General features: G+C 35.7%; 1 protein-coding gene across 3 annotated transcripts in view; it reads right to left on the bottom strand.

Moving 5' to 3' along the window:
* Positions 1 to 7,077: 7,077 nt before the first annotated feature.
* The window catches only part of Ppp1r1c (protein phosphatase 1 regulatory inhibitor subunit 1C), a 96,990-nt gene continuing 76,392 nt past the window's right edge, over positions 7,078 to 27,675 (bottom strand). For all 3 annotated transcript variants that reach the window (XM_042688389.1, XM_042688388.1, XM_042688387.1), the window contains one exon: positions 7,078 to 7,166. In XM_042688389.1, the coding sequence (XP_042544323.1) occupies positions 7,078 to 7,166 (89 nt within the window). The remainder of the gene's footprint in view (positions 7,167 to 27,675) is intronic.

Raw genomic sequence — 27,675 nt, forward strand, 5'->3', positions numbered from 1 at the left:
CCTACTGGTCTTAAGAAAAGTCTTAGTTTCTAGAAACAGAGAAACTAAAATTGACCCAGATTTTCTCTTTTAGTTATGATGAGAAATAAAATCAAAGGGTAGAACTTGACAAGTAGAGAGCATAAATAATCTGAAATACAAAAATACAGGAACAATTCCTGAAAAACATGTTCATAGCTTATATAAAATAGCAAGTATTTCAGTGGATGATCCAAGAGCAACAAACAATATTTTGGAAAGGAGCTGGAGGAGATGGTGGCATTTGGTTTGTGTTAGTGTTTTTCCAAGCTCTGGTAAGCGCATAGCACTGACAAGTTACTTCTGGTTGTTATCAACTTGCTTTTTTGCACCAGGAGGAGAAAAACAAAATGCCCCAGAACACAGTGGAAACATTCCAGAGAATTTAGTACACATCACATCAATCTCCACAGAAAGAAAGCTCTGCTATCAATGCAGCACTTAATAGCAGCATAGCTTTCTTTGCCTGTTAGGGGTAGTAATTATTCAGTGATTTGGGGGAGGAATTTTTCCTGGAAGAATTTTTCTGTCTTCAAATACAAGCAAGCAAACAAACAAAAAACTCTGATACCCATGCTGAGGTTATTTTTCTAGGGTAAGTTTTAAAATACAGAAAATAATTGTTCACAATACTTACAATATTAAATATATATATATATATATATATGTATGTATACATATGTGTGCTTGCACATTTCTGATTCAGTTTCTTCCCCTAAAAGTTGCTTTGTATGTCTACTCCAAATTTGGCTGAAAGAGGATTCGAGGTGAGAAAAATCACTTCTGAGTCAGAAGGAACCTCGTGTGATCAGCCAGTTGCCCTCTATGTTAACAGAAACCTGAGCTCTGGAGTAACAAATCCTTTGTCAGTGCAATATAATATAATAAAGCAGACATGTCACACTCTGCCACAGCACCTTGCTCTCTTTGTTTCCTTCCAGGAATTTATCATGATTTGAAATGCTTTCATTTCTTCACCAATTGTTGTATACATTGACTTTCTTCTAATATTGAGAAATATACCTATAGCTGGAAGAAACTTAACAGCCTGTTTCCTTATCATGTAAAGAAATATCATTGATATTTGTGTATATTTATACACAAGTTTTCTCTCCTGCTATAAAATATATTTTGCAAACCTATATACTAAATAATCCTATGAATTGAGTATAGAGTGATTAAATATCTGAGATTTTTATCCAAGCATCTATCCATCGTATTACCTAATGTCTCTATTTCTATTTAACACAAATTAGTGTGTGTATGTATTAATGTCATCAACTTCTTGACACTTGTAAGTAGCCAGTTCTTCCCTGCTCCAGGGCTGAGATTAGACCAGTCTCTAAGGTCTTCTTCATTAGTTGGCCAGCTTCTGCTGCCTCTTCAACTGATATCCATCCTTATTTTAATAATGAAAGCCCTAATTTGGTTGGGATATGGCACAATACAAACTAAAAATATTTACTTTCTTTAGCTCCCTTGCAGCAAGGCATAGCCCTGGGTGATAGGTTTGGCCTGTCTGAGAAAGCTTAGTGTCTTTGTGCTAGATGCTCCATCTTCCCTTCCCACTCTTTTCTACATGGAACAGACCAGATACCTGGAACAAATGGAAAATGCCTGCTACTCTTCTATTCTAGCCCTGGTCAGTGTGTGTGTGTGTGTGTGTGTGTGTGTGTGTGTGTGTGTGTGTGTGTGTGTGTGTGTGTGTGTGTGTGTGTGTGATAGGGCTTGAACTCAGGGCCTGGGTGGTGTCCCTGAGCTTTTTGACTCAAGTTTAATGCTCTACCACTTTGAGTCACAGTGCTACTTCCATTTTGTTTGTTTGAGGGTTTTTTTTTTTTTTTTTTGGTGATTAATTGGAGATAAGAGTCTCATGAACTTTCCTGCAGGGACTGGCTTCAAACTGTGATCTCAGATCTCAGCCTCCTGAGTAGCTAGGATTACATGTGTGAGCTTCTGTACCCAGGTAGTCCTGGGTATTTTATTACAGAACAGAACAGAAACTGAACTCAGTGTCATTGTTTGCTGATTTTTCTATTATTTGCTAATGAATACTTTTCTATCTGACATGTTTCAAATAGTCTGTGTGCATATACCTGAGAAAAACATCTCTAGGCTTTATTTTTCTTTTCTTTTTAAAATGAACGACATAAACCAGACCTCAGTGATGTTTTCTAGCTCAAAAACTATTCACATTTCTAGTCTGGTCTCAATAGCAGTATACAAGCCTTCTGAGTTTCTCGTTAGTCTTCAAGGGGCCTTCTGTTAACGGTGTCATTATAATTTAACATTGGATATGAAAATGAACTTGCTGAAGAGTTCCTACTGTTACTTTTAGGGTTCTAGCATGACAAAAATGATGGCAGCTTCTGGGATTCGCTGTGCTCATCCCCACAAATTAGCCTCATTGTTATTGAAAGTCAGAAAGGAAAAGGAAATGTGAAGTCCTATTAATAGAGCAGAAATAAAAATAAAGATGAGCCCAATAATTTTAATATACTTTAGCTAGAGTTTTTTTTTAGATCTTTGCCTCTTTAAATTTTTTCCTACCTAGTTTTCTCCTTGATCTTTCATCTATAGATCGTCTCCATTATCTGCATAAAATAGTCAGTACAACGAGGGAAGTTGCTGTACCAGTATCTGCACAAAATAAATGTCAGAGAAAGATCTACAGCTGAACAACAGGTTTCATACCAAACACAGCCAGGCACTTAGGCATTCATGTCTATTATCCCATTAAATTCACATTCCATCACAAAATAGACATTTTTATCTTCATTGCATCCCAAGGCATGTGGGATGTTTGCAAAGCTTAGCACTGTAGTTATTTGAATGTAATTTAAAACTAAAGATGACCCCCAGCATTTTCTCGAAGCTCTTTCTTTGATATTTACTTCTTCAGAGTGCAGTCACCTAATTTATGAAATGCAATCACTTAATTTCTTTAACAGATTTCACATTTCACCAATATGTACATTAGTTAATTTGCCTGCTAGAGCTGTAAGAATTGCTCATTTTTTAATCAAATGATGTATAAAATAAATAAAGGTATTTCTTCCAATAGCTTTTGTTCTCACAATGGCATATTGGCATGAACACTTTCATATAAGTGGAGCTGCTTTTTCCTTTATTCATTTTGAACTTAAATTATTTTAGATCTAGAAGAAACAGCATACAAAGACTTTTCTAAATTAATGCAATATACATGTTTTATTTTTGAATTCATAAATCCATACTGCAATTGAATTAACTGTAATACTTACAACTTAATTTATCTGACAATATCTAAAAGTAATACTTTCAAAAGTTTATCCAATTAGATATGCTTTCATGATTTGAAGGAACTGAGTCTTATAAAGTTACCTTATATTTTTAACTGGAGTTAAATACATTCACCTTTCAATTTATCACAACTTAAGCAATAATTGCTATAATCATAGATTTGGTAATGCTGGTTATGTATTTTTCTTTTACATATTATGGTGTTATTTAACTACAAAAAATAAAAATAGTACTAATTTGGTTTGGGCCAACCTAAAATAATCTTATTTTCTACAGCATTGAAGGCATTGGCCTATATAAAAAATAATTTTAAAAACAGAAATTATTCTGAGAATTTTTAATTCACTGACCCTTATTTTGGACATCTCCAAGAAGAAAGGTACCTTATAAGTTGATACAAATTGATTGTGCAATAGAAACAACTCTACCTAGAGTCCTATTCTGCTCTGCCACATTCTTTACCTTTTTCTCATGAATAAGTAGATAGAAAAGAAATCTGTATCTTACATACCTGATAGAACATTTCTTGCCTTTGATATAAGCAATTGGAGGGGTTTCAGAAGTCAGTGGTCAGGATGATGAGAAAAGTCTAGCAGGAACTCAAAATGTTTTATGGATGAAATGAGACCACTTAAAAGAAATCAGATCATTTCTCAAAATTTGAATGGCTGAGACAAAAGAAAGCAGTTAAAGGTATTCTGGGTATTTAGAAGTGAATAAAAAGAGGTAAGAATGGAAGAAAAGAAAGGAATTAACACTGAAGAATGATTCAAGTTAGTTGGAGGAAGAAGAGAGATAGCTTATCTATGATGTTGAAGAGAATATAATTTAGATGAAATTTAGTTATTCTTTTATTTAGTCATTCACCTACCTTCTGAATTGAAACAGAGTTTCTCTGCTTAGCCCTGGCTGGTCTTGAACTTTCAAACTTCCAGAGTGGTAGGATCATAGGCATTTACACTATCAGATCTAGATGAAGTTTAGATAGATGTTCTCTGAGATACTTTTTCTAAATCAAACAAAAATAAATAATAGTTATCATTATTAAATGCTCACTATGTTACTCATTTAACAGATTTTATCTTAAGCCTCATAACAACACAATAGATTAAATATTACTATACCTATTTTATAAATAGAGAAATGGAGTCCAAAACATGATAGAGGTTGAAGCTGAATTCAAGTGAGAATGACTTAAAGCTTGTGTACTATCATATGTTTTGGGAAATACAAGGTTTTGTTTCTGTCAAAAGCAGGTACCTTCAGCCAAACTGAAGCCATGTTGTTTTTCTAATATAATAAAATTAAAAGATCATATAATTGTGTGAAAGGAAATTGAAAACCCATTATCTCAGCTGGTTTCCTTCAAATTTCTGAAAAAGCCAAAAGAAAAATAATGCTTGTAGCGGTGATCTCTTTATATTTTGAGAGAAGAGAAAAGAATAGGAGAAACCAATAATTTCCAAGAAAAACTTATGCTTTTAATTTTGAAATCTTTGTATTCTCAAGAATGGAGCACAGATGAATCCAGAAACCATGCTGCTTATTTCCACAAATGATGTTGCAAAATCAGCAAAAGCTTGAGTTTCTTTTTGTTTGCCCAAATCCTTCTGAAAAAAAATGTATAAAAGTGATAGTTTAAGGAAAGGAAAGATCAACTTTATTTGCTAGTATTTCAGGGTGTCATACTCTGAAGAGATGTTAGGATATTTTCCAACACAAGTAATTTCAAATCATTTTAAACAGAGACTTTACATTGGTTTTCCGTAAAGAGAAACTTAAGTAGAGAGAAACCAGACATAGCAGGTTGTCTACAAACACCAAAAAGTTTTCAAAGAAACAGGCTTATCAGAAAAAAATAGATGTCTGGAGAAAGAGGTAAGAGAATGAGAGAAGAACATAAAGAAAAAAGACAGGATATAAAGAGAGACAAAAGGAGGAAAGGAAGAATAGAAGAGGAGGGAAAGGGAGGGAGGAAAAAGGAAAGAAAGGAGGAAGGAAGGAAGGAAGGAAGGAAGGAAGGAAGGAAGGAAGGAAGGAAGGAAGGAAGGAAGGAAGGAAGGAAGGAAGGAAGGAAGGAAGGAAGGAAAGAAGAAAGGAAGGAAGAAAGGAAGGGAAGGAAAACAGACAAAAAGACAGACAATGGTTCCAAATGTTAAGATAATACTTTCCCAGCTATTTAGATGATTATTTTGTTTCTATGCTTTAAAAATCTATAGAGGGAAAGAGGGAATTTGTTCATACTTATGGTACTACTTTTCAACAAGTTGCAAATATACAACTGAACTAAGTACTATTTTTAATGCATTCTCTAATAGTTTCACATAACTCTTAGTCACTGTACCATAAATTCAGATTCAAACATAAAAACAATCATTTCCCTTTTTGAATCTTAATGGTAAGATTTCACAGTGACCTTTGCATTTCCATGTTTCTGCCTATTTTAATTCCCCCTTTCTGATTTTTGAGAAGTTCATGTATTTCTCATTTCAAGAATTAATATAAGTCCACCCCATGAATTTTGTATTCAGATGTCCTGAATAATTAAAATCATTCATAATGCCAATTTTTTCTTATGAAAAAGTAATTTTCAATATATAGATAGAATCTTATATAAACTTTCTCTATACTAATGCCTGTCAATAGAGGAAGAGTGATCTTTATTTTATAACCCCCACAACAGAGTGCCTTCCTAGGGAAGCTCATAAAACATAGTTGTATTGATGAGAAAATTAAATATACAGATAAATTAATGGATTATCATATTTTCTGATACAGAAGACATAAAATGGTAATGATGTATCCAAATATAAGAGAAAATGTCAAATAACAGTTGAAATGGGGCCAATGATGTTTGGTATACTATATTGCAGATTTTCCTTCCTTCCTTCCTTCTTTTCTCCTCTCTCTCTCTCTCTCTCTCTCTCTCTCTCGCTTGAATTTAGGGCCTGGGCACTGTCTCTTTTCTTTGTCACTCACAACTAGCACTCTACCACATAAGTCACAGCTCCACTTTCAGCTTTTTGGTGATTTCTCGGTGATATGAGTCTCACAGACTTTCCTTCCCAGGCTGGCTTCACACTGCAATCCTCAAAGCTCTACCTTCTGAGTAGCTGGGACTGTAAGTGTGAACCACTGTTACCTGGCTGCATCTTTCTTTACAAAATGTTGGGAAATACATATCACATAGGTTAGACTTAACCGGGGACAATTCTATGATTCCTTAAGTAACGATTAATGTATGGCTGGGAGTGGAAATGTTTAACATTTGATGTAGTGTTTTAGATTTATGAAGTTCTTCATTTTGAAGTAAATGCTATTCTGTTTTATACATATGACAAATGCAAATCTTAAGAGAATCATTAGACATTCTCCTTTAGGTTAACCACCCCTATACACTTATTCTAAGTGTATTTAATATTTACTTATTACTTTTAAAGTGATGCTATTTACATTTGACTTCAGAAAGCAAACCTTACTAGTAGGATATAATGGATTAAGCTCTGGAAATAAAGTTAGAACAGACACATGTTTTTAAACTCTATGTAGCTCAAAAGCAAAAACACGGTAAAATACACGCTTATACTTTGGGGGTAATAGTGTGTAATAATCTATACTTAGTTCTAAAGTTCAGTCAAAGAGGCCTTCCAGGAGGTGTGAGTGTGGGCTGCAGAGTGGAGAATGCTTCCAGAAGCTAAGCAGAAGAGTTCCATGGGATGTTCAGAAAAGTCAACAGTCCAGTTATTCTCAAGAAAATGTGCTGCTGCAGACCAGCAATTAATGGTCACACTGCTCCTCCCTTTCATTCATGCCTTCTTCTTCTTCAGGAAATGCTGGCTCATTCTGGCCTTTCAGGTGCTTAACCCCTAAAATGATTTAAAAACAAAAAAAGGCAAAGTTTAAGTGAAAGCAGATTCCGTTTTGTTGCAAGAGAAGTGGAAAGTTTTCATTGTGTTTATGTGTTCTTCACTTTTCGCTGTATTTGATGTTGGTATAATTTGGGGAGGGAAGGAGAAAAAACAAATTGTTTTAAATAGGGATACAGGTGGACCTATTGCAACAATGAGATGTACAAGATGCTATGTTGAAAAACAAACTTTACAACTTTGGGGGGGACAGCGGAAAGTATAGTTCTGGAGATGAGAGGGCAGGGATGGTAGGGAAAAAAACTAAGCAGGAGGCAACAATGCTTGATAAGAAATGTACTCATTACCTTCCTCATGTAATTGTAACCCCTCTGTATGGTATTTTCACAATAAAAAACTTATTAAAAAAGAAGAAAAGCAAAACAAAAAATGTCAACAATGTAATCCTATATAAATCTTTTAATTTACTTACTGGTAAAAACTTTACCCAGCCAAATTTCCATTAGAGCAGGTTATCTTTTATAATTAAATCTTCTCTATTAAGGATTACATCACAGTCTATTAAAACTCTATTAACCAAAACTCTGCTTGCAGGCTCTTATTATAATTCTGATGTATCATTTAGTTCAAATATTGCTTTTGGCATCCCTGAATTCAGCTACAAGGAGAACCATTGAAACTCCTAAGAACAAAAGAGTGTGTATATGCCATTTCTATACTGTGTAAACAACAAAACAATCACAATACTGTTAGTCTTCTATTGGATTATGGAACCTCTCTTCAAAGTGTTTCAATAACTGGGCTTAGAGATTGGAAAGAAATATTGGCTTACTTTTGCCTGCTATGCAAGTCTTTCTCTATATAATGAGCCTCCTATTTCTCCAGCTCTTCTTCTCACCTTCCCCACTCTACCAATGATAACCTACTCCTCCTTTTTCTCAATCCTCCAGGCTTTGCATCTTCCTCCTTCCCCTCCTGGCATGCCCAATTACACACCAGTCATCTTTCAAGTTCAGCTTACCTCCTCTGAAGATTACCTCAACCCTCCATTGCACCTGGATCACCTCTTGCATCCGTTCCCTTACAAACCTATTTGTTAATATCATCCTCATTAACTCAATCTTTTTGATGTCAGGAAATAGTCAGTTGCAATTTGGATTCTTCTTTTGGCCCAGTGCTGGCCAAACATTAGATACTTATTAAAATTTATTGTCTACATAACTGATCAAATTAATGAAAGAACAGTTTTGCATGCTCTTTCCTCAATGTCACATTAACCTCCTTCAGATACTTTTCAAAATTAATTCAAATTTGGAATATGAAATAGAAGGCCACAGGTATAACCATTCATAAAATTATGAACCTATAAAACGATCTCTCACTTCTTTTGTTAAGACACTAATAGCTGATACTCTGCACATTTGGTAATGTTTAAAATGGAAAGTTTCCTACACATTTTATGTTTTAGTACATTGGTTTGTGATATTTGCTAAGTACTACTGAAAACACTCCTAATGGATAAATGAAGGAAATTACTGCTCATGTTTGCTATGAAATAAAAATTTAATAAATATGTGAACTTGTAAGTCTCAGAGTACAGTATGGCAGACATCCTTGGACCTGGTGGATTAACCTGCAAAAATCCTTGATCAGTTATAATAATATTTAAATATTTTAATTTCATCTGCAAATACAGATCATTCGTGATTCCTGCTAACCCAAGATCATAGAAAGAAATTCACATTAAGAAATTAAATTTATTTCATATTATATAAACTCCATGGAAAAGAACTCTAAATGGGGAATAGTTCATTGAATATCCAAAGCATCACTCAGTTGTTATCTTAAGTATATGAATCATTAAGCTTCACAGATCCAGTACCTGGATGGTGAACTTAGAACTAAAGACAATAAAGTAATTTGTTTAAAATTATAAGGTGGTGTAATGTTAAAAGAAGTTCTGACACATCATAGTCCCTAAATATATACTGAATAGTGAGTAAATAAAACTTCCATTATCTAATTAATTCTTATTTTTAGCATTTTGGAGGCTGACCCAACTTTCCTATCATTTGCTAAGATCCATCATAGATTTAAGGAACCACGCCTAAACCTGGCTCAGAAGATGATAAGTTCCTTCTGCAGGAAACCTCCAGCCCCCTGTCATTTTCCTTGAGTTTAGGTTCACTGTATACATCCAAGTTTGCAAAGGTTCTATTAACTCTAAAATTCATTTCCTTCATCCACAAGTAATGAAATTATGTTTGAGATGGTGTTCGGTAAATAAAGCTCAATGACATAATGCAAACATTCATTTGTCTGAACAAAGGAATCAAATGTTGAAAAAATCAGGAATTAAGATGTCTAGCTTATATAACTATTAGTAAGTATTCATTTACAACAGTTGAATATAGGTTCTCTTGTTTCCATAGATTGACATTTTACTTAATTTATAGTAAAGATCACATAGTTATAAAAGAAAACCAAATCCTTTATGAAGGAAAATCATTCACTTGGGCAAGTTTTGGGAGTTCCTTTCTCAGTCTAGTCAATTGTTAAGTAAAGTATTTCCACAAGAAAAGTCTGATGAGGCAAAAGTTGTGTACATCTTATTTATCCCAGAGTTTTTGTCTAGAATATTTACAACCAATTCTTTGGTTTTCAGTAACTCTGCTGATGCCTTCTTTCAATATTACAATGGAAAATTAGCTAATTTGTGGTTTGAAACAGCCTTTGGACCAATATTTCCCTTTTCTTATCTGAAGTATTTACTTGGCTATAAATGCAGTGTTGATGAACTTAAAGGTGTGACATCTACTTAGGACTTTAATAATGTCTTTGTCTTTTTTTTTTTTTTTTGTCGGTCGTGGGGCTTGAACTCTGGGCCTGGGCGCTGTCCCTCAGCTCTTCAGCTCAAGGCGAGCGCTCTACCACTTGAGCTACAGCACCACTTCCAGTCTTTGTCTTTTTCTTTCATCCCCAAACACAGAGGTTTAAATAATTAAAAGGGTGGAGGAAAGTAAACCGGAGATGGTGATGAAATTCCCAGAGACTCCTCTGCTAAATCTCATGAACGTAAGGAAAACTCTTCCACCTGCACATGGGCTATGGCTTGGCATTGGGAGAGAGCCTGCAAGGGCAAGCACAGACCCAGCTTGGCTGCCTGAAAGAGGATGTAAAGAATCCAAGGAAATACAATGGAGGTACATTCTCCAATACAAAGTGAATACAGAGGAAAATGCATCAGACCAGGATATGTATTATGCATATATAAGGAGAGATGGAGAAAAGAAAGCAGACTGAGCAAAAGAAGAAAAGCAAAAGAAATAAATATTGTCTCTCATCAGTATGCTCTTTTCAACTCTGTTGTTCAGGTGATTAGATGTGGTTCAATTTGGAATAGATGAAGAGGTAAAACAACCAAGTGAAGAATTATATACAGCTGATTAAATAAAAGAAAGTTTGTATTTTCCATATCACACTTAAGTTTTGTTCTTTTTTTAAATGTTTGCAGTAAAAGATGGAAGGCTTTTTATATTTTAGATTCCACAAAATTTGGGGAAAGAAAGAGTTGACACAATGACAACTCATATTTGTAAAGGTTTCTAGAGCTAGAATAATGGCCAAAGCAATGAAAGTAGATGTGAGTGGAGATTTTTTCTGTCATGGAGCCTGAACTCTGGGCTTGGGCACTGTCCCTCAGCTCTTCAGCTCAAGGCTAGCGCTCTACCACTTGAGCCACAGAGCCATTTCTGGCTTTTTCTGCTTATATGGTACTGAGGAATTGAACCCAAGGTCTCATGCATGCAAGACAAGCACTCTACCATTGAGCTACCTTCCCAGCCCATGAATGGAGATTTTTTTTTTTGTTTTAAGGAAGGTAATTTTGTTTCCAAAAATTAGAGTATGAGAGCAGCGTTAATTATGATAGTGAGGTTTCAGCAATCTCTTACAAGAGTTAGCTGTTTCTAGCAGCAGAGCTCTAGACTGTGCTGGGGTATTGTCAATGGCAGGGCCAGCAGTTTCAGAACAGGACTTTTCTCTAATGCTATGTTGGTTAGATTTTTCCCACAAGGTACTACCCAGGGCTGGGATCCACTGTTCATGAGGGCCATTGAAAGGGATCATAGGGATTTAAAATAGCATTATGAAAGCACTTTTGTAGAGAAGTTGTAGGTGAAACTGGGATGTTTAACATGGAGAAAGTCAAGAGAGGACAACAGAGGCTATCTTTCAACTCCTAAAATATTTGAAAAAATAAAATTAATCTACATATGACTGCTATATCATGTATGGAGGGTCCATGTCTGACATGTATGAGAAGATAGTTCCCAAATTCTCTGTGTTTGCTCAGCAATAAGCATGTGAATGACCTCCCCATCACTGTACATGTTCAAGTCTAAGTTAAACCTCCACCTCTGAGGCAGGTTGTAGATGGACCTACAATAGCTTGACTCATCCTGAGATACTATTAATCTACAAAGAAAATCTATTTTTTAAAACAAATTCACACAAACATAAGTAGATTAGGAGCAACAAACAAAGTAGATTATTTTTGTTGTTGTTTTGTACAACCAAATACTTTAGACATTATAAATCATTCTGAAGTCCTCTAGGGAATCTGTGGGCGTATTCTGGAGAGCCTTTGACCCTCTTGGAATTTTATTTATAGTCATATTTGTGCTTTTTTGAAGAAGTCTCATAGCTCTTAGCAGAATGTCAGAGTCTCTGATCTCTAAATAATCATAAATACTACTCCAACCTCTTCAGTTTAAAGATGAACAATTCAGTTGGTATAGTAATAAATAAATAAGTCATCTGGAGTATTTTAATAGAGAAAAGAGAAGAGCTTCAATTTGTAGAATAAAAACTTGAACTCTCATTTATGAGCAATATGCTGGTTAGCTTAAAGGGGAACAGCAAGCTTGAAAACAGTATTTGCAAGGTACACTAAACAAGCATTTACTTTCTGAAAAGTTACTAGGTTCAAAGAAATATCAGTGACCTTAGGAAGGCCACTTGCTAATAGTTCTTTCAGTACTGACCTCATTTTATTGAAAATATTAAGCTAGAGATATTTAATTCAATCTTTATATGGTACAGAAAAGCTGTTTGAGAAAAGTCTATCATCTAAGATCAAAAATATGCTTTAAGTTTTCCAAAATATTTTCTTATATTTTGTATTCTGTTTAATCCTGTTGTCATTCATTTATAATGAATAGACACACATAATACATTGAAGGTCACAGAGATCAGTGATGTATAGATTTCATTCAAAAGAAAATCACATAGTGATCTAGACTTTCTGTGAGTCTGTATCTTTCTAATTTACTTGAAGGAAACTATTTTGTTTGTAACCTCTGTTACAAGATGGTAGTCACTCATTACAATTGCAAATCAATTCATGATCACTTCCCTGTAACTTATGAAAATTTTTTCTATAGAAGAGTAAATCATAATATGATTCTGTATTCAGGACACAGGTATATATATACATATATATATATATGTACATATATATATATATATATATGGACAATATGCTTGTGATACTTACAGGTATTCATAAGTTTTACTATTTTTTACCTATCACACATTTTGCCAAAGCCATTGCCCAAGTTTAAAGCCAAGATGAAAGATTTAGCAATAAATCCTGGGAGGATGGGTGAGAATATACCATCACATATTATTGTTAGAAGTGTGAATACAAATTATACTTTTGGAGGATAGTCTGGCTTTATTTAGCAAAATATGAAGAACACATATGATTATCAGTAAGTCAGAGGCTAGAGCAAGTCATGTGTGCATATACATATATTTATAATTATTCACATGATTATGTATACATTATATACATAAAACTATATACACATTTACATATACAAAACATATCTATATGTATGTAAGTTTCACAAGGATCTTGCTGCCTAGTCAAGGTTGAAGATTACTTTAATAGAGTGTCCTTTTTGCCTTCTATAGCCGAGTACCCTTTGGATAACTCTTTTTCTCCTGAGGCTAATGCATTCCTCATGATTTTAGAAATGAAGTTAAAAATATAAGCTACCCATGATGGAGCTAAATTGTATTAGGCAATTTCAAGAAAGAGACAGAATGGCTCCTGACTTGTAAGACTGGACCACAATTGGTTGAACACAATAGTATACCAGAAACAAAAAGTATTGATCAACAAGAGTCAGTGGTTAGCTTTGAAAGCAATATAAATAAAATAACCAAGGAAGAGGTGCAATTATAACCACTGAAGCAAATACCTGCAGTTTTTTAAGATGACAAAGGAAAGGCATCCTGTGCTGACATGATAGAAGGCTTTATCCCCAGATAGGATCCTTCCTTATTAAAGTAATGGTCAATATAGGGTCATACAGAAGGGTACTGGGCAGGGTAGCTCCCTATTAAAGTAATGCGTCATCACAGGTTCATAGTGAAAAGCACTAGGGTCTAGAGGGATAAAAATTCAACACACAAAAATCAGTAGCTTTTCTGTATAGAAACAATGAGAAAAAAAGAGAGGAAAATCAAGGGGAAAACTCCATTTACAATAGATTCAAAAAATTTTAAATACCAAGCCGAAGAATCAATGTAGGTGAAGAACCTCTACAAATAAAACCATAAAATTTTGCATAAAGAAACTGAAGAAGGCATTAGGAAGTAGAAAGACTCCCATGTTCTCGAACTGATGAAACTGACATTGTGAAAATGGCTATACTGCCAAAGATGACCTACAAATTCAATGCAATACTTATCAAAATAAAAAAATACAAAAATTCATATGGTCATGCATAGGTACAGTCAAGAAATGTTTGTAGAAACTGAAGATTAAAAATAGATCCTCTAATATGTTTGCCTTCGTGACAACACCAATTTCCAAGAGGTGACATACCTTTGGTCTCCTGGCAGGAAAGTGTTGTAGCTCGTGTGTTTTCTAAATGAGAATCAAGATCCCAACATAAAAAGGAATGCCACAAATGAAATTAGGAAGGAATAGTAGTAACATTCAGAGTCTTCCTTTTAGCGGATGTAGTCATGGTTGCTTTATTATTTTTTTGCCTTTGTACAAAATTACTGTGAGTGTAGGTATTGACTTATATGAGCAATTATAATGTAAGAGATAAGAAAAAAAACATCATATGGAATCACAAAAGGCCCAGAATCACAAAAGCAATCTTGGGGAAAAAAGAAGAATAAAAAAGTAAAAACAGAAGTATTATAATTCTAGACTTGTAACCACTTTGGAAGACAGTTTTGAGATTCCTCAAGGAACTTAGAGAACTACCCTATGATTGAGTGATACTCCTCTTGGGCACTTATCCAAAGATTACAAGCTAGGATACAGTAAAACCACTTGGACAACCATGTTAATTGCTGCATTATTCACCATAGTCAAGTTAAGGAATCAGCACAGGTACCCTTCAACAAATGAATAGATCAAGACTATGTGACACATACACACACATACACACATATGAATTTTATTCATCTATCAGGAAAACTAACATATCATATATATAATATATTAATTATATTTTGCTTTCTTCCTTTCCTAGAAGCTAGTTTACTTTAATAGCATGAAATAACCAAATACTTCAATAAATTTCCCTTTTACCTAAACTAATTGGGCTTTCTGTATTTATTTAGTTATTTATTATGTATTTTATTGTAAAGGTGATTTAAACGAATTAAGGAGATTGGGTCTAAGCAAAAGGCCTTGACCATAGAGGACATTCTTTAGTTTACAAATATGTCTTGAGTTGGTAAGTTCCAGAAAAGTCTTACTCTCCTTAGATGATTGGTTCTTGATTTCCCTTGATTGTGTCCACATTTGATTTGTTTTTGCTTATATTTAAAATATTTATTAGATTTGAATGTTCACTGGTTTTTTATTTACTTTGTGTTCACATCTGATTTGCTTTCTACTTTAAGATTAATTCCAGCCCGGTGCCGATGGCTCACGCCTGTAATCCTAGCTACTCAGGAGGCTGAGATCTGAGGATCCCGTTTCAAAGCCAGCCAAGGCAGGAAAGTTTGTGAGACTCTTATCTCCAAAAAAATCTACTAGAAAACCGGAAGTGGCACTGTGGCTCAAGTGGCAGAGCGCTCACCTTGGGCTGAAGAGCGCAGGGACAGCGCCCAAGCCCAGAGTACAAGCCCCACAACCAACCAAAAAAAAAAAAAAAAAAAAAAGATTAATTCCATGCACTTGTGTGGTTTGGGGACTATATAAGCCATGTGTTAGTTGTATTCAGGGCAGTAAGGCTTTGTGACAGGAGTCCCCCACTGCTGCCCACTAGTACTCAAGTAAGGACTCCAAAATCAGCCTGTTAGGTGATGGCTTCTCTGTTCTGATTGGGCCTACCATACAACATAAAGAGGGTTATAATTACATAAGTCAGCTATGGAGTATATTTCTTTTTCAACAGTGTCACCTCTTCCTTTATTTTCTCCCAGTTTTTTTCCCTCCAGGCCCCTTTCCCCCAAAAGCTGCATAGCTCATTTCCAACAAAGTGTCTAGTGAGTATCATTGCTGAATTGGTTCTTCCTTTGTCATGGTTCCTATGCTGCCCCTTCCCCTCCACAAATCAGATAAACATACATACAAGAGTACAGAAGCGAAAACAGCAACAAAGGGGAAAATAAACAGAAGATAAAAAGAAAAGAAAAAGAAAAAAGAACCACAAACAGTACAATAAAAAACCCCTCATGTTTCCATTTCTTGGACTTCATTTTGATAGGCATTATGTTGGTTTTTGACGTATGAAACCCAAATCACTCTGATTAATCCATCAATCTTGTCTTCTACTATGCTTAGAATGTCTTCTTTTAAATTTCAAGACATACTTATTTGAAAAAATTCCCACTATGTAGTCAATCTATTAATTAACTAATTCAGAAAAATATTTACTAAACATAGACTGTGGGATAAATATATAATAGACAATTATGCAAATACCATCTATGATCCTATTATTCTGTACAGCTAATTAATGAAAAGAATTAAGAATACAGCATAATAGGCACATATAATATGATATACTATTGTTGGAGCAACAAACACAACAACAAAGAGACTTACCTCAGGTGATGCTCAGGTAATAGGAGAACAAACAGGTGAGGGGATACAGGGCAGAGGAAGCTCTCTGAGTATCAGTAATTACAGAATGTACCCTACATTATGATAAATAACTGTACTCTTAGGTTGCCAAACCACTTGTATGCCTGGTAGTAGGGAAGAATCCATTCCTGTGAGCTGATTTGGTCAGCTGAGTCAGGGATGTAAGGTAAAAATGAGAGAGCAAAGAAGCTACATATTTAATAAAGAGCAGAGGATGGGGAGTGAAGTCTGAAAGGAACAGAAATATGTACTTGTGGTAGGTGTAAGGATCTGTTTGGTTAATTTTTTGAGCCATCTGAGTAATAGGGTGCCAAGATAGGTGGCCAAAATTAGTGTCATGTTTCTCTAACTGATATTAGTATTTGAGTTGGCTCTGTGATTCTATCACAGTGCCCCTCTAATCAATTGAAGGCTTAAAGAAAACAAAGGAACTCATGTTCTAAATAGTAAAAGTGAGATTCTGAGCTGGGATGTCTATGATGTCAGACATTGAAGGGTTTCGCCTGAAATATCGCTGCTTCTGGGTCCTCAGGCTGCAGAGTCCAAACAGAGACCACACCACTGCGTTCTCAGGGCAAGTTCAGATGTCTGCATTTGTCAGCAGCCATGGTGACAAGAGTCATGTATTGAAAAAATGAAATCTGCTATATTAGACGATATTCTAATTTCTTTTTGAGATGGGAAGAGAAAAGGAAAGGCAACTGGCTCGTTGTTATCTTCTGTACCATTAGCTTTAAACAAATTTTGATGAGCTGGGAAACAGAAAAAAAAGGCTTCCCTGTGTCTTGGTAGCATCCTCTAGTTGCAGCTCAACTTTAGACTTGTTATGAGAACTGGAACATCTGTGCCAAGACCCCTCCCAGTTGACTGAAACCACCACAATGAGTAAATCCAATAATCATTGTTTTTTAAATCCTGTGGATATATCTATGATAAAGCTTAATTTATAAATTCATGACAGTAAGATTAATCATAACAACTGATGACAATACACATTATAAAGCAATATACTATAGTAAGGGCTATATAAAATTCATCAATTTTAAATTGTTTCTGGAATTTTCATGTAATATTTTTTTTAACTTTGGTAGAACTCAGGCCTCTAAAGCTTTGGAACCATCAGGAATAGGGCTATGCATGCTACAGAAAGCTTGGGGCATAGAAACATCAGTAGTTGTTTTCCTATTAGCAAGGTACCCTGAAAGGATGTGTATCCAATGTTTGCAGGTCAGAGATCAAAACCATCACAGCTGATGCTCTGCTTTTCTTAGGTCCTGAAGCAATAGTTTTACTACCAGAAACACTGTGATCTGTGGAAAACTCTCAGTGTGTCATTTTGATCACCTCAGTCAAATATGGGAAGACTATACTTACACTCATGATGTCATAATGTGCTAAAAATGATTGGAAAACAGAGCAAAGAGAAGCTTCTCTAGATTTTCCTTTAACTATGTTCTCAACAAATTCTGCTACTTTGGCTTTGAGTATTAGTGAGCTCCTGCCACTTCTATTGGTTTCCTATATCTAATTCTATCATCCTGCCTTTTGATAGCAACATCCCTTCTTATAGCATTTTTGAACTTTCCAGTGTAAAAATATAGAATCTGTTCATCCATAGCCTAGCACTATGGTCTGTTGATCCCATTACAACTGGAGACTTTGTGCTTGCCAATGAGTAAATGAAATGCCTCAGATCTTTGCTGAATCGACACCAGAACTAGCACTTTAGCCCAAAGCTTCTCAATGCAAATGTAATTCTCATTTCCTTTAGGCCAGCATTTTATTCTTCTGGTCTGAGTTTGAGCCCAGGAATTAGTACAAAAAAAAAAGTACATGCATGGCAAAAATCAGGATATGAAACCAAGTTTATAGCTTTCATTTTCCATTTGCAGGAAGAAATGCCTAGGAAAGAGTACTGAAACTCTAATGCCTAAGTGGGGACTGACTTCCTTAAAAAAATGGGGGTGGGGGGAGAGCCATTAAAGATCTAACATGGCTACACATTTAGAGCCCAATGTCTATGAAGGAAAATACTTAATACTGGACGTCTTGTGACCCAGAGGCCAAAAGGAATCTGAACAAATAAGCTGTTCTATGTTCCCTTCAGTTTATTACCATTATTTTAACAACTATCCACTTTTTTCCTAGATTTAGCATAAAATACAGTTTTCACTAGGTCTTTAAATCTTCGTTTCTGAGCATTTCTTCATGTCATGAAGACTTGGTTAAGTAAATCTATTATGCTTTTTTTGATTTTTATTATGCTTTTATTGATTTGATTTTTGGGTCAGTATTGGGGCTTGAACACAGGGCCTCATACTTGCTAGGCAGGTACATTATCATTTGAGCTAGACCCAGTCCTTTATACATTTTAGTGTTTTTCAAGTAGGGTCTCATGTGAGATGGAGATCCTCCCAACCGTTGGTTTCCATGTAGTTGGGATTTCAAGCATGCGCACCAGGCCTGGTCTTGAACTGTCTTATGTTTGTAGGATTTTAGGCCATGATCCTGTGGAAATGATGAAAAAATACTATTTTGTCTCACCCTACCCTAAAGATAACACTACTTACTTGGAAACTAAATCCCACTGATATCATAGATTACAGACAGTATACACTAGAGTGGCCAGGTAAATAATACAAATACTGATTGGGAATGAATCAGACTGAAAAGCAGCAACTCAAGCTTCATCACAAATGGGAACTGAGGACACATTTCAGGCTTGAGGCTACAGTAGTAATGATGGCAGCTCTGCAGTGGAGATCCTGTGGTTTATCTTGTGTGAATGTGTATTGGGGGAGAGAGGGGATTCAAATCCAGGCAATTGCTGTCATGCACTGATATGAGTCAATTTCACCACACAGATTGCTTTCCAAGTCATTCCTGAAATTTTTAGTGAAGCCTAATATTTCATGATGGCAAGTAATTAAAAAGAAAATGTTGCATGGGATAAATACATTGTGTTACTTGTTAAATGAGATGCTGGGGTTTCCCCAGAGGACTTTTGATGCACAGCCTGTTTAACTTTCAGTAGACTTGCAATCTCTCTTTGCCATCTCTGCCTTGTAGCTGAATTCTCCTACTTTGAATAAAAATAAAATAAAATAAAGGAGGTATATCATGTAGGCTGGGTCATAGCTAAGTGTTAGAGTGCTTTCCTGGTGTTTAATCTCTAGCACTAGAAACAAACAACAACATCAAAAACCCTCTGGACTCAGCTGGAATCTCAACTTTGCTTTTTCATTCAATGAATAGTTTTTCGGTGCCACTTCTAGGTACTTGAAAGTTATGAATGGGAAAAAGACTTTGATCTCTTCCCTCCTGTCCTTCCAAAAGCCCCGAGAGGACATCTAGATATAAGATATAAGTGGAAATCCTGAAAAGTGAGAATGGAAAAGTGAGGAAGAAGAAATAACTGATCATGAGAATGTAGTGTTACAAAAGAAAAACTAGGTTAGGGTAAGAGCAGAGATTTTCACATACTCCCTAACCCTAATCTCAGAAGTGCATCTGGCATCAATCCAGCCTTGTTTTGCTTTGTTTTTTTTTTCTTGTCCTATATACTCCTCTTTTCTTGATGTAAAAAAAGGAGGAGGCAACAATGCTTGATAAGAATATACTCATTACCTTGCTCATGTAACTGTAATCCCTCTGTACAGTATTTTCACAATAAAAAAAAAAACATTAAAAAAAGCAGGCACAGGTATCTTCTAGCTTACAGACAAGCACACAAAAGCTTCCTGGAACTCCTCTTAGAAAAGAGCTGTCATTGTTGGTGGCTCCTCCCCTTACCTCATTTGCCTCCTCTGCGTTCTCCAGTGTGGCAGCCTCCTCCTCATTTCTTCACCCAAGCTTCTCCTGGGTGGTCTCTAGCTTTCTTTATTCAATTGTTTTATCTTTCAGTTTAATTTTACTTTCTCATAACTCAGTCACTGCCATTGGAAAACACTCACTTTTTCTTTTGTTCTTTTAATGTTTTAGTAATACTTGGTTTTATTTGAACCCAGGGCCTCTCACTTGCTAAGCAGAAACTCTTCCACAAAACTGTCTCCAGCCCTTTCCGCTTTATTTTTTTTTCCCCCTTGGTTTTGCCCAGGGCTGGCCACAAATGGTAATCCTCCTACTTTTGCCTCCCACGTAGTTGTGATTACATTACAGGTGCTCATACTACACCCAATTTGAGACAGGATCTCACTAACTTTATGTCTAGGCCTTTTTCAAACTGTTATCCTCGCATATCCACCTCCCAAATAGCTGGGATTACGGGTGTGAAATATGTTCTCCAGCTTACTCTTTCTTAAAACTTGTATTTCCCTTGGCTTCTGAGAGATAATTCTTCTGCTGCTTCCCTATTGCATTTAATTAATTATCATTCTCAACATCCTTGTGCCATTTTTTTTATTTGAGCTACTTAGCCTTAAATCTAAGAACTCTTTCAGGATGATTTATTATTTTTTGGGTGCTAGTAAAAAAAGTCCTTCACTAAACATAGACACAATTAACTTAATATGTCTAAAATTTGACATTCCTTTTCTCTCCTTTAATCCTGATCTTAGTCAACTGCTCTGTTTCACAAAAAGGAAAATCAAACTGTTGGAACAACTTCTGCTGCCATGAGAAGCAGGATATCTATTTTTATTTTCAAATATGAAATAACTTTCCACACTTGAAAGTTATTAATTTAAAAGTAATGGTTTATATTCCCACTCAACTGTGAAGACTGGATGCATGAATGGAGAATTTGGGTTTTAAGATTTTTAGTTTGAAATTGTAGATGTATTTTGGGAAACTTATTAGTTATCCTGTGAAAACATTTGGCTTTTTAAAACCTGGCACACTGTCCAACTTTAATCTTGGGGAAGTTAAGGATACATTGCCATTGCTGGAAGATTGCATCTGGGAGGTTTTATGTATTCATTCTAGACTAACTTTACAAATAAGGTTCAGGTTAAATATTAAGCACATTATTTGGGAAAAGCAGCTTCCCTAGTCATCACAGGCTTCAAATGCTCTGCTTAAAAGACAACAGCAGAAAGAAGTCCTCACCTGGTTTTCATCTATTATAAGCAGAAAAGGTCAACAGTTTACTACTGCTTAGGGTTGCAAAAACATTCTTTGTCATTAACTCATCATAGAGTCACTTTAAAAAGCATATTCCCTCCTACCCTCTCTGCCTCACTCTCTCTGTCGGTTTCACTACCCTTTTCTCTTCGTTTCTTTCTCTCTCACTCACACAAATTATACAACTGAAGAGAATTGTTTAACAATTCTCTTGTTCAATTTGACACATTTTTTATGTGACAAAATGAATTTTGGCTTTGGTTCCAAACTTCAATCAGAACTAACATCCACTTTTTATACAAAGGACTTTTATAGTGCAGGCTTGTTAAGTCTGCATAGATAAGAATGTCCAAATTAAATGTACAGGGTATAAGGTAAGGGAAACAATTCTATTTCTTCTTAAGAGGCTATTTATACTTGAAATGATTTACCTTTGGCTAGGTTTCCAATGAAAACCAGATTCAAATATGTAATTTATGAGTATGTAAGTATAAAGAGAAAATATATTAGAAGCATCCAAAAATGGATGATGTTTAAAAGGACACCATTGGAAGGTAGTACTATGTACAGGGAAAACACTTAGAAGACTTATTTACCTAGAGGATAAAATCTAATTCTCAGAGCTTGATGTGCATTATTTTTAATTTTATTAGTAAAAAGCTTATGACCAAGACAGAGGACAACCAGGCTATCTTACAGTATAATGGTGATTACTGTAAATAAGAGAGCTTTTCATGTAGTTATCTATCATATTACTCTTTGAGCATTGTCTTTTTAAGATAATTTTATTGCTACTATTCAAGTATTTTACAGAGGGGTGACTATCTTGTAAGTCAGGTGGTAAGTACATTTCTTTGTGCACAATGTCATCTTTTCTTTGCTTTCCTCCAGTTTCTCCCTGCACCACTGACCACAAGTTGCATAATTCATCCCACATAGTGTCTACTAAGTACCTTGCCTGAAGTTATTAATCCTTCTTCCCTCCATTTTCTTCACCCACCCCACAAGACAGAAAAAAAGAACACACAAAACGAACAAACAACAAAACAAGCAAAACTAAACGCCAACAGCAACAATAACAAAACCCATGTTTCCATGCAAAGAGACCTGTATAATTTACCAAGCTCTGGTGTACTTTAGATCTAGCTTCTGCATAGGAGAGATGACACATGCATTGTCTGTCTGAGCTTGGCTTACCTCACTTAATATTATTTGTTCTCTGTTCAACCATTTGCCAGCAAATGACATAATCTTATTCTTTCTAAGGGATAACTAAAATTCCATTGTGTACAGGTACGTTGTTTGGATCCACTCTTTGAGTATTTTTCTAAGCTTAATTATTACTTGCTTTGTACAAGATAAACAAAATAAAACTTTAGCTATAGATTTTCTTACACGAGCTCACTTTTATAAAAAAATGGAAGAAGCTAAATGTGACACCAAATACATTCATACAAACAATCACGAGTTTTGAAGAACTATGAGAAAACTTAGAAAAACTTAAAAGATTTCCTAGAAAAGAGCTAGCTTTTCCTACTTGGACATACACACATCTAAGCAAAACCTGATATACTTGGACTTATCTGAAATACCAACTGAGCTGTAGGAGTTGAGATCTGGAGAAAAACAGAAGTGAAAATGAATCCCTTCTTCTCTCCATGTTTTCCAAGCTCCTGTTGTGTGGTGTGGGGTGGTCTGGAAGGATTTTGCTTCCTAGCTACCTATAACTTCAAACCAGGATTTACTGCTGATCATGCTTTCTGTGGCAGTATTTAGCTGTTCTTGTGCTGAGATAACCCAAACGGCTGGGATCTATTTCAGGCTTGGCTAGCGCCGACTAGACATGCTTTTGAGAGAAATTCTTTTCCAGAGTTGGACTTCCAGTGTAATCACAGGATTTAGTTTACAAAACCAAGATCTAAATGGTGGTGTGGCATAGGGCCAATTTGACTTAGTTGTCTGATAAGAGAAAACCCATCTGCTCCCTCTCTCTCCCCTCCAGTCTCTGGGCTGGTCTCACTCTACTAAAAAGGTCTGAACGTCTAGTTCCTAATGGGATTTTTGTAACTGAATTTGAACAAGAAATGCTGTATGCATGAGGGAAAATTGTGATTCATTCAGGATGAACATATTTATGGCATGCTTTCTGCTCATTACCTTGTGCAAATTTGTTTATCTTTGTCTAGATTACATTAAGCCAAACACACAGGTCTAAAGACAGAATGTATTACTGAGAAACAGAGGGAAAACAATAACCAATGCAATTAGAATACCCATGCAATGTCTCAGGCAAAAGGCATCAAATGATAAGAGAGCTGCCAAAGCACCAGAGAGCCTTGTCTGATTGAAAATGTCCATCAGTTTTGAGCATCATGGATGCACGCTCTTTGGTTAGAGCCTCAAGCTGTATTCCATTTGCCTGCTTCCCAGGAACTCGGAGAGCTCAGCACACACACTCCACCTGTGGGGCTGCACCAGTAGCTTCCCTCCAAAACAAATGGAAGATTGATTGTTTCCCCGTTACTGTTTACAGTTTTCTTTTGTGGTAATGGAGTTTGAACTAGAGCCTTGAACTTGCAAATTATGCCCTCTACAACTTGAGCCACACCTTCAATAATTTTTACTTTGGTTAGTTTTGAGCTAGAGTCTCACTTTCACTTTTCGCTTTTTGGCCAGGTTGACCTGGACTATGATTCTCCTATTGCTAGGATGATAGCCACGTGCCATGATTGAGATGAAGCTAGGCAAACTTTTTTTTTTTTTTTGCCAAACCTGGCCCCAAAACGCTATCCTTCTGATTTCAGGCTCCAAGTAGCTAGGACTGCAGGGGGTGAACCACTGTTCCCTGCTTAAGGATGATTTAATCTTTTGAAATTTAACTGTGGACAAGATTTCCACAGCACAACTTCCAGACTGTATTCTTAGTCTATGGCAAGTGTGATGAACACTGAGAATTCACCAAGTTTAGTATGAGAAAATAAATAGAGAAATCATTAGTAGGAGGATTAAAGAGAGATATTTTTAATTAATGGCTGTATATCTGCTTGTAATAACTTTTCTTCTAATGCTACAAGTAGTAACCTGTGTGTTATACACAATTGTTTGATTTTTTGATTTGAAGATAGAGAGAGCTAAGTATTAAAATGGTAATGCTTATTCAAAAGATATGAATTCAGAAATATTCTAAATTAGGGTATCTAAACTCACATGGACAGAAGGAAGAAAGACATTTTTGTGGTTTTTGGATTTGGGCTTGTTTTTTTTTCCTGGGGTGAAGGGGGAGGTGTTGGTAGTACTCAGTCAAGGCCTTTTTTGTGTCTGCTAGAAAGGTACTCTACACTTTGTTTTTCTCCTACATCTAGTCTCTCATAGCTGGGATCACAGGCATATACCAGCACACCCAGCTTGTTAGCTAATTATTTTTTCTTATTTATTTATCAACTATATATTATTTATTTTATTTTATTATTTTTTCTTTACTTATTTTTCCTCATTTATTTTATTCCTTGTTTATTCTTTACTTATTTATTGTGCCTGAACTGGAACTTAAATTCAAGGTCTTGATCTCTCTGCTGTTTCAACTAAAACAAACAAACAAATAAACAAAAAAACTTCTCTTCCATTTGAGCCACAACTCTACCTCTGGCTTTTTACTAGTTAATTGGAGATCGTCCCAAGGACTTTTTGACCAAGCTTGCTTCAAACTGCCATCTTCAGAATATAATCTCCTGAGCAGCTAAGATTGTAAGTGTGAGCTACCAGCATCTAGCTGCATTTATATTTTAAATACAATTGGTATGAATATTTTCAGACTCAATCTATTCAACGTATCCATACTGTCTTCTAAGTTATCTTATAGTATCTTTTAAAAACATTTTAACCAATCAAAAAGATGTACTATTTGAGAGCTTTTTTTCACCATCCCTTTTCTGTTTTCAGAGTTTCCCTTGTGGCATATTACAGGGAAGGGTCCTTGCTATAAGCTACAATTATTTGAACTTCAATCAATATGAGTGGGGTCAAGTCTGTAATAGAATCAGAGCAGACAGTTGCCTTAGGCAGCAAACACAATATACGTGGCAAATCCTGTAGGAATGTTTTCACTGTGAGCCAGAGGCACAAAGACAGGGCAGGTCCCGTTTTGCCTGTAGTGAATCAAACAAGAATTTAATTCACTTGAAGAAGAATTCTCTTTTGCACCATATACATTTTCTACTCCAATGGGGTTGAAGGCATAAAGCTGAATAACATGTTGATGGACATTTTTGAAAAACAAATGTTTTAGTAAGTAACCCAAGTCCCAGGTTTTGACTTTTGAACTCACCTAAGGCCCGTTCTAAAACCTACTATGATTGGTCTAGTACCAAGAGCTCCAGAGCTATCTAGAATGTATGTGATAATGCTCCAGGTTGCATCCAATTCTGTATATTTGGTCTGTATTGATCCTTTCCTATTAAGTGACCTTCTAGATGTCACGTGACACCAGGTGTCACGTGCCAAGTTTCAGTTTCTCATCAGCTACATGGAATTTTTTTGCCAGATGCAATCCTTGATTCTCTTACCTATGCCTCCAGTTGCTGGGATGCACTCTACCACACCCAGTTTATGGGATCGTATCTTCTTTTCAAAAGAAGAATGAGAAATTAAAGCCACTCATTCATCAAATCTGAGACATAAGAACTTAGTAATGCTGACAGCCACCATCTACTGAGCTCATTGTTTCTCCTCATTAATAAATATGGACAGCAGAGGGCACCATACTCAGAACACAAAACACCACCATTCTGTGCTCACCTGTAGCTAGCATATAGATTTTGTGTCCAAACCCAACTACCTGACTAAAAATCACCAGTAAATATACCTTAACTGAAACGAGTCATCAAGTAAGTCAGCAGTCAGCTAGCATGAGAATTTATGCCAAAAAGCTCCTGAAATTATACAGAATAACTGACATTTATCCAGCAAGTACTTTGTTGAAATCTGTTAGGTTCTTCATTTCATCTTTATAAAAACCTTTGATAATTAAGTTCTACATAGAACTTAGTTTTATAGATGATAAGATATCATCTTTCCCTTTTAAAAAAACTTTTCCTTTTGCTACAGTAGAGATAGTTTGCAGGAAAAGCCAACAAATAACACCTTTTTTTCATCAAATCACAAGATAAACCTATTATTTGTATATATATTTAGCTCTCTTTTCTGCTACCTGAAGTTTGTGTATGTTTATTCATGTGTGTTTTCTGTGATTTACTGTGTGTGCTTGTTCTTTTCCAGTGGATGTTATTAAGGCCTGCCCTGGATGGAGTTGAGATCATAGCCATGGACTGTACTCAAGCTTCACTCTAAAGAACAAGTGAACACAGCACAGGAACTGCCCTAAGGTCTGCTTACAGGATCAATCAAGCCATTGATTAATAGGACAACAAAGAAGGAGGAGTTCTTGGTGATGCTAAAGTTTAGAATCTGGACAGATGGAGGAAGACCTCATTTACAAGAATTGAGGATCCAGGATCTTGTGTGGGAAAGAAACGAAGACAATTTGAAGAGTAGAAGACAATTGGGTGGCGCTATTGAGCAGATGCTCACTGGGCATCTGCAAGTTGGACGAAACTGCATGAACTATATAGGTAGAATGTTAGAAGTAACTAAAACATAACTGATAGGCATTATTTGGGCACCTGTGTACAGTAGCTTGTTTAAGTCTTAAGGCGATTCTACGAAGAATAGTGTTTTCCAAAGATTTGGGTTCACACAGCACTTTAGAAAGTACTCTTATTTGGGGAAAAAGGTCTTTGTGGATGCAGTTAGAGTAATATATCTTTTTAATGTATTCTTTCAGTGTTGTCCAGGCTGGTCTCAGACTTGTGAAATTGATGCTCTCCAGTAGGTATGTGCCACCATGCCTGGCTGTAGTTATAGTTAGGATAAGAGCATGGTGGATTTGGTATGCAATATTCTTAGTCCAATAATTGTTGCTATTAGAAAATGCACAAAGACTGAAGGACAGATCATGGGAAGAGAAGAGAGATTGGGGTCATTATCTGAAGAACACATTAGAACATGCCTAGGTCCCCTAAGAGAATAGAGTAGGGGAAAAGCAAGGAAGGAATCAGGTCACTTTAATACCTTCATTTCAGACTTGGAAACATTTTCAGACCATGAGAGAATAAATTTTGTGTATGGTACCAAGTTTGTATGAGAGCCATTGGTTCATGCTGATCATCCTAGCTATTCAGGAGTCTGAGATCTGAGGATCTGGGTTCAAAGCCAGCCCAGATAGACAAATCTATGAGGCTCTTATCTCCAATTAACCACTAAAAA

This window comes from Dipodomys spectabilis, unplaced genomic scaffold, assembly GCF_019054845.1.
Source record: "Dipodomys spectabilis isolate Male_0828 unplaced genomic scaffold, ASM1905484v1 ptg000115l, whole genome shotgun sequence".
Taxonomy (NCBI): Eukaryota; Metazoa; Chordata; class Mammalia; order Rodentia; family Heteromyidae; genus Dipodomys; species Dipodomys spectabilis.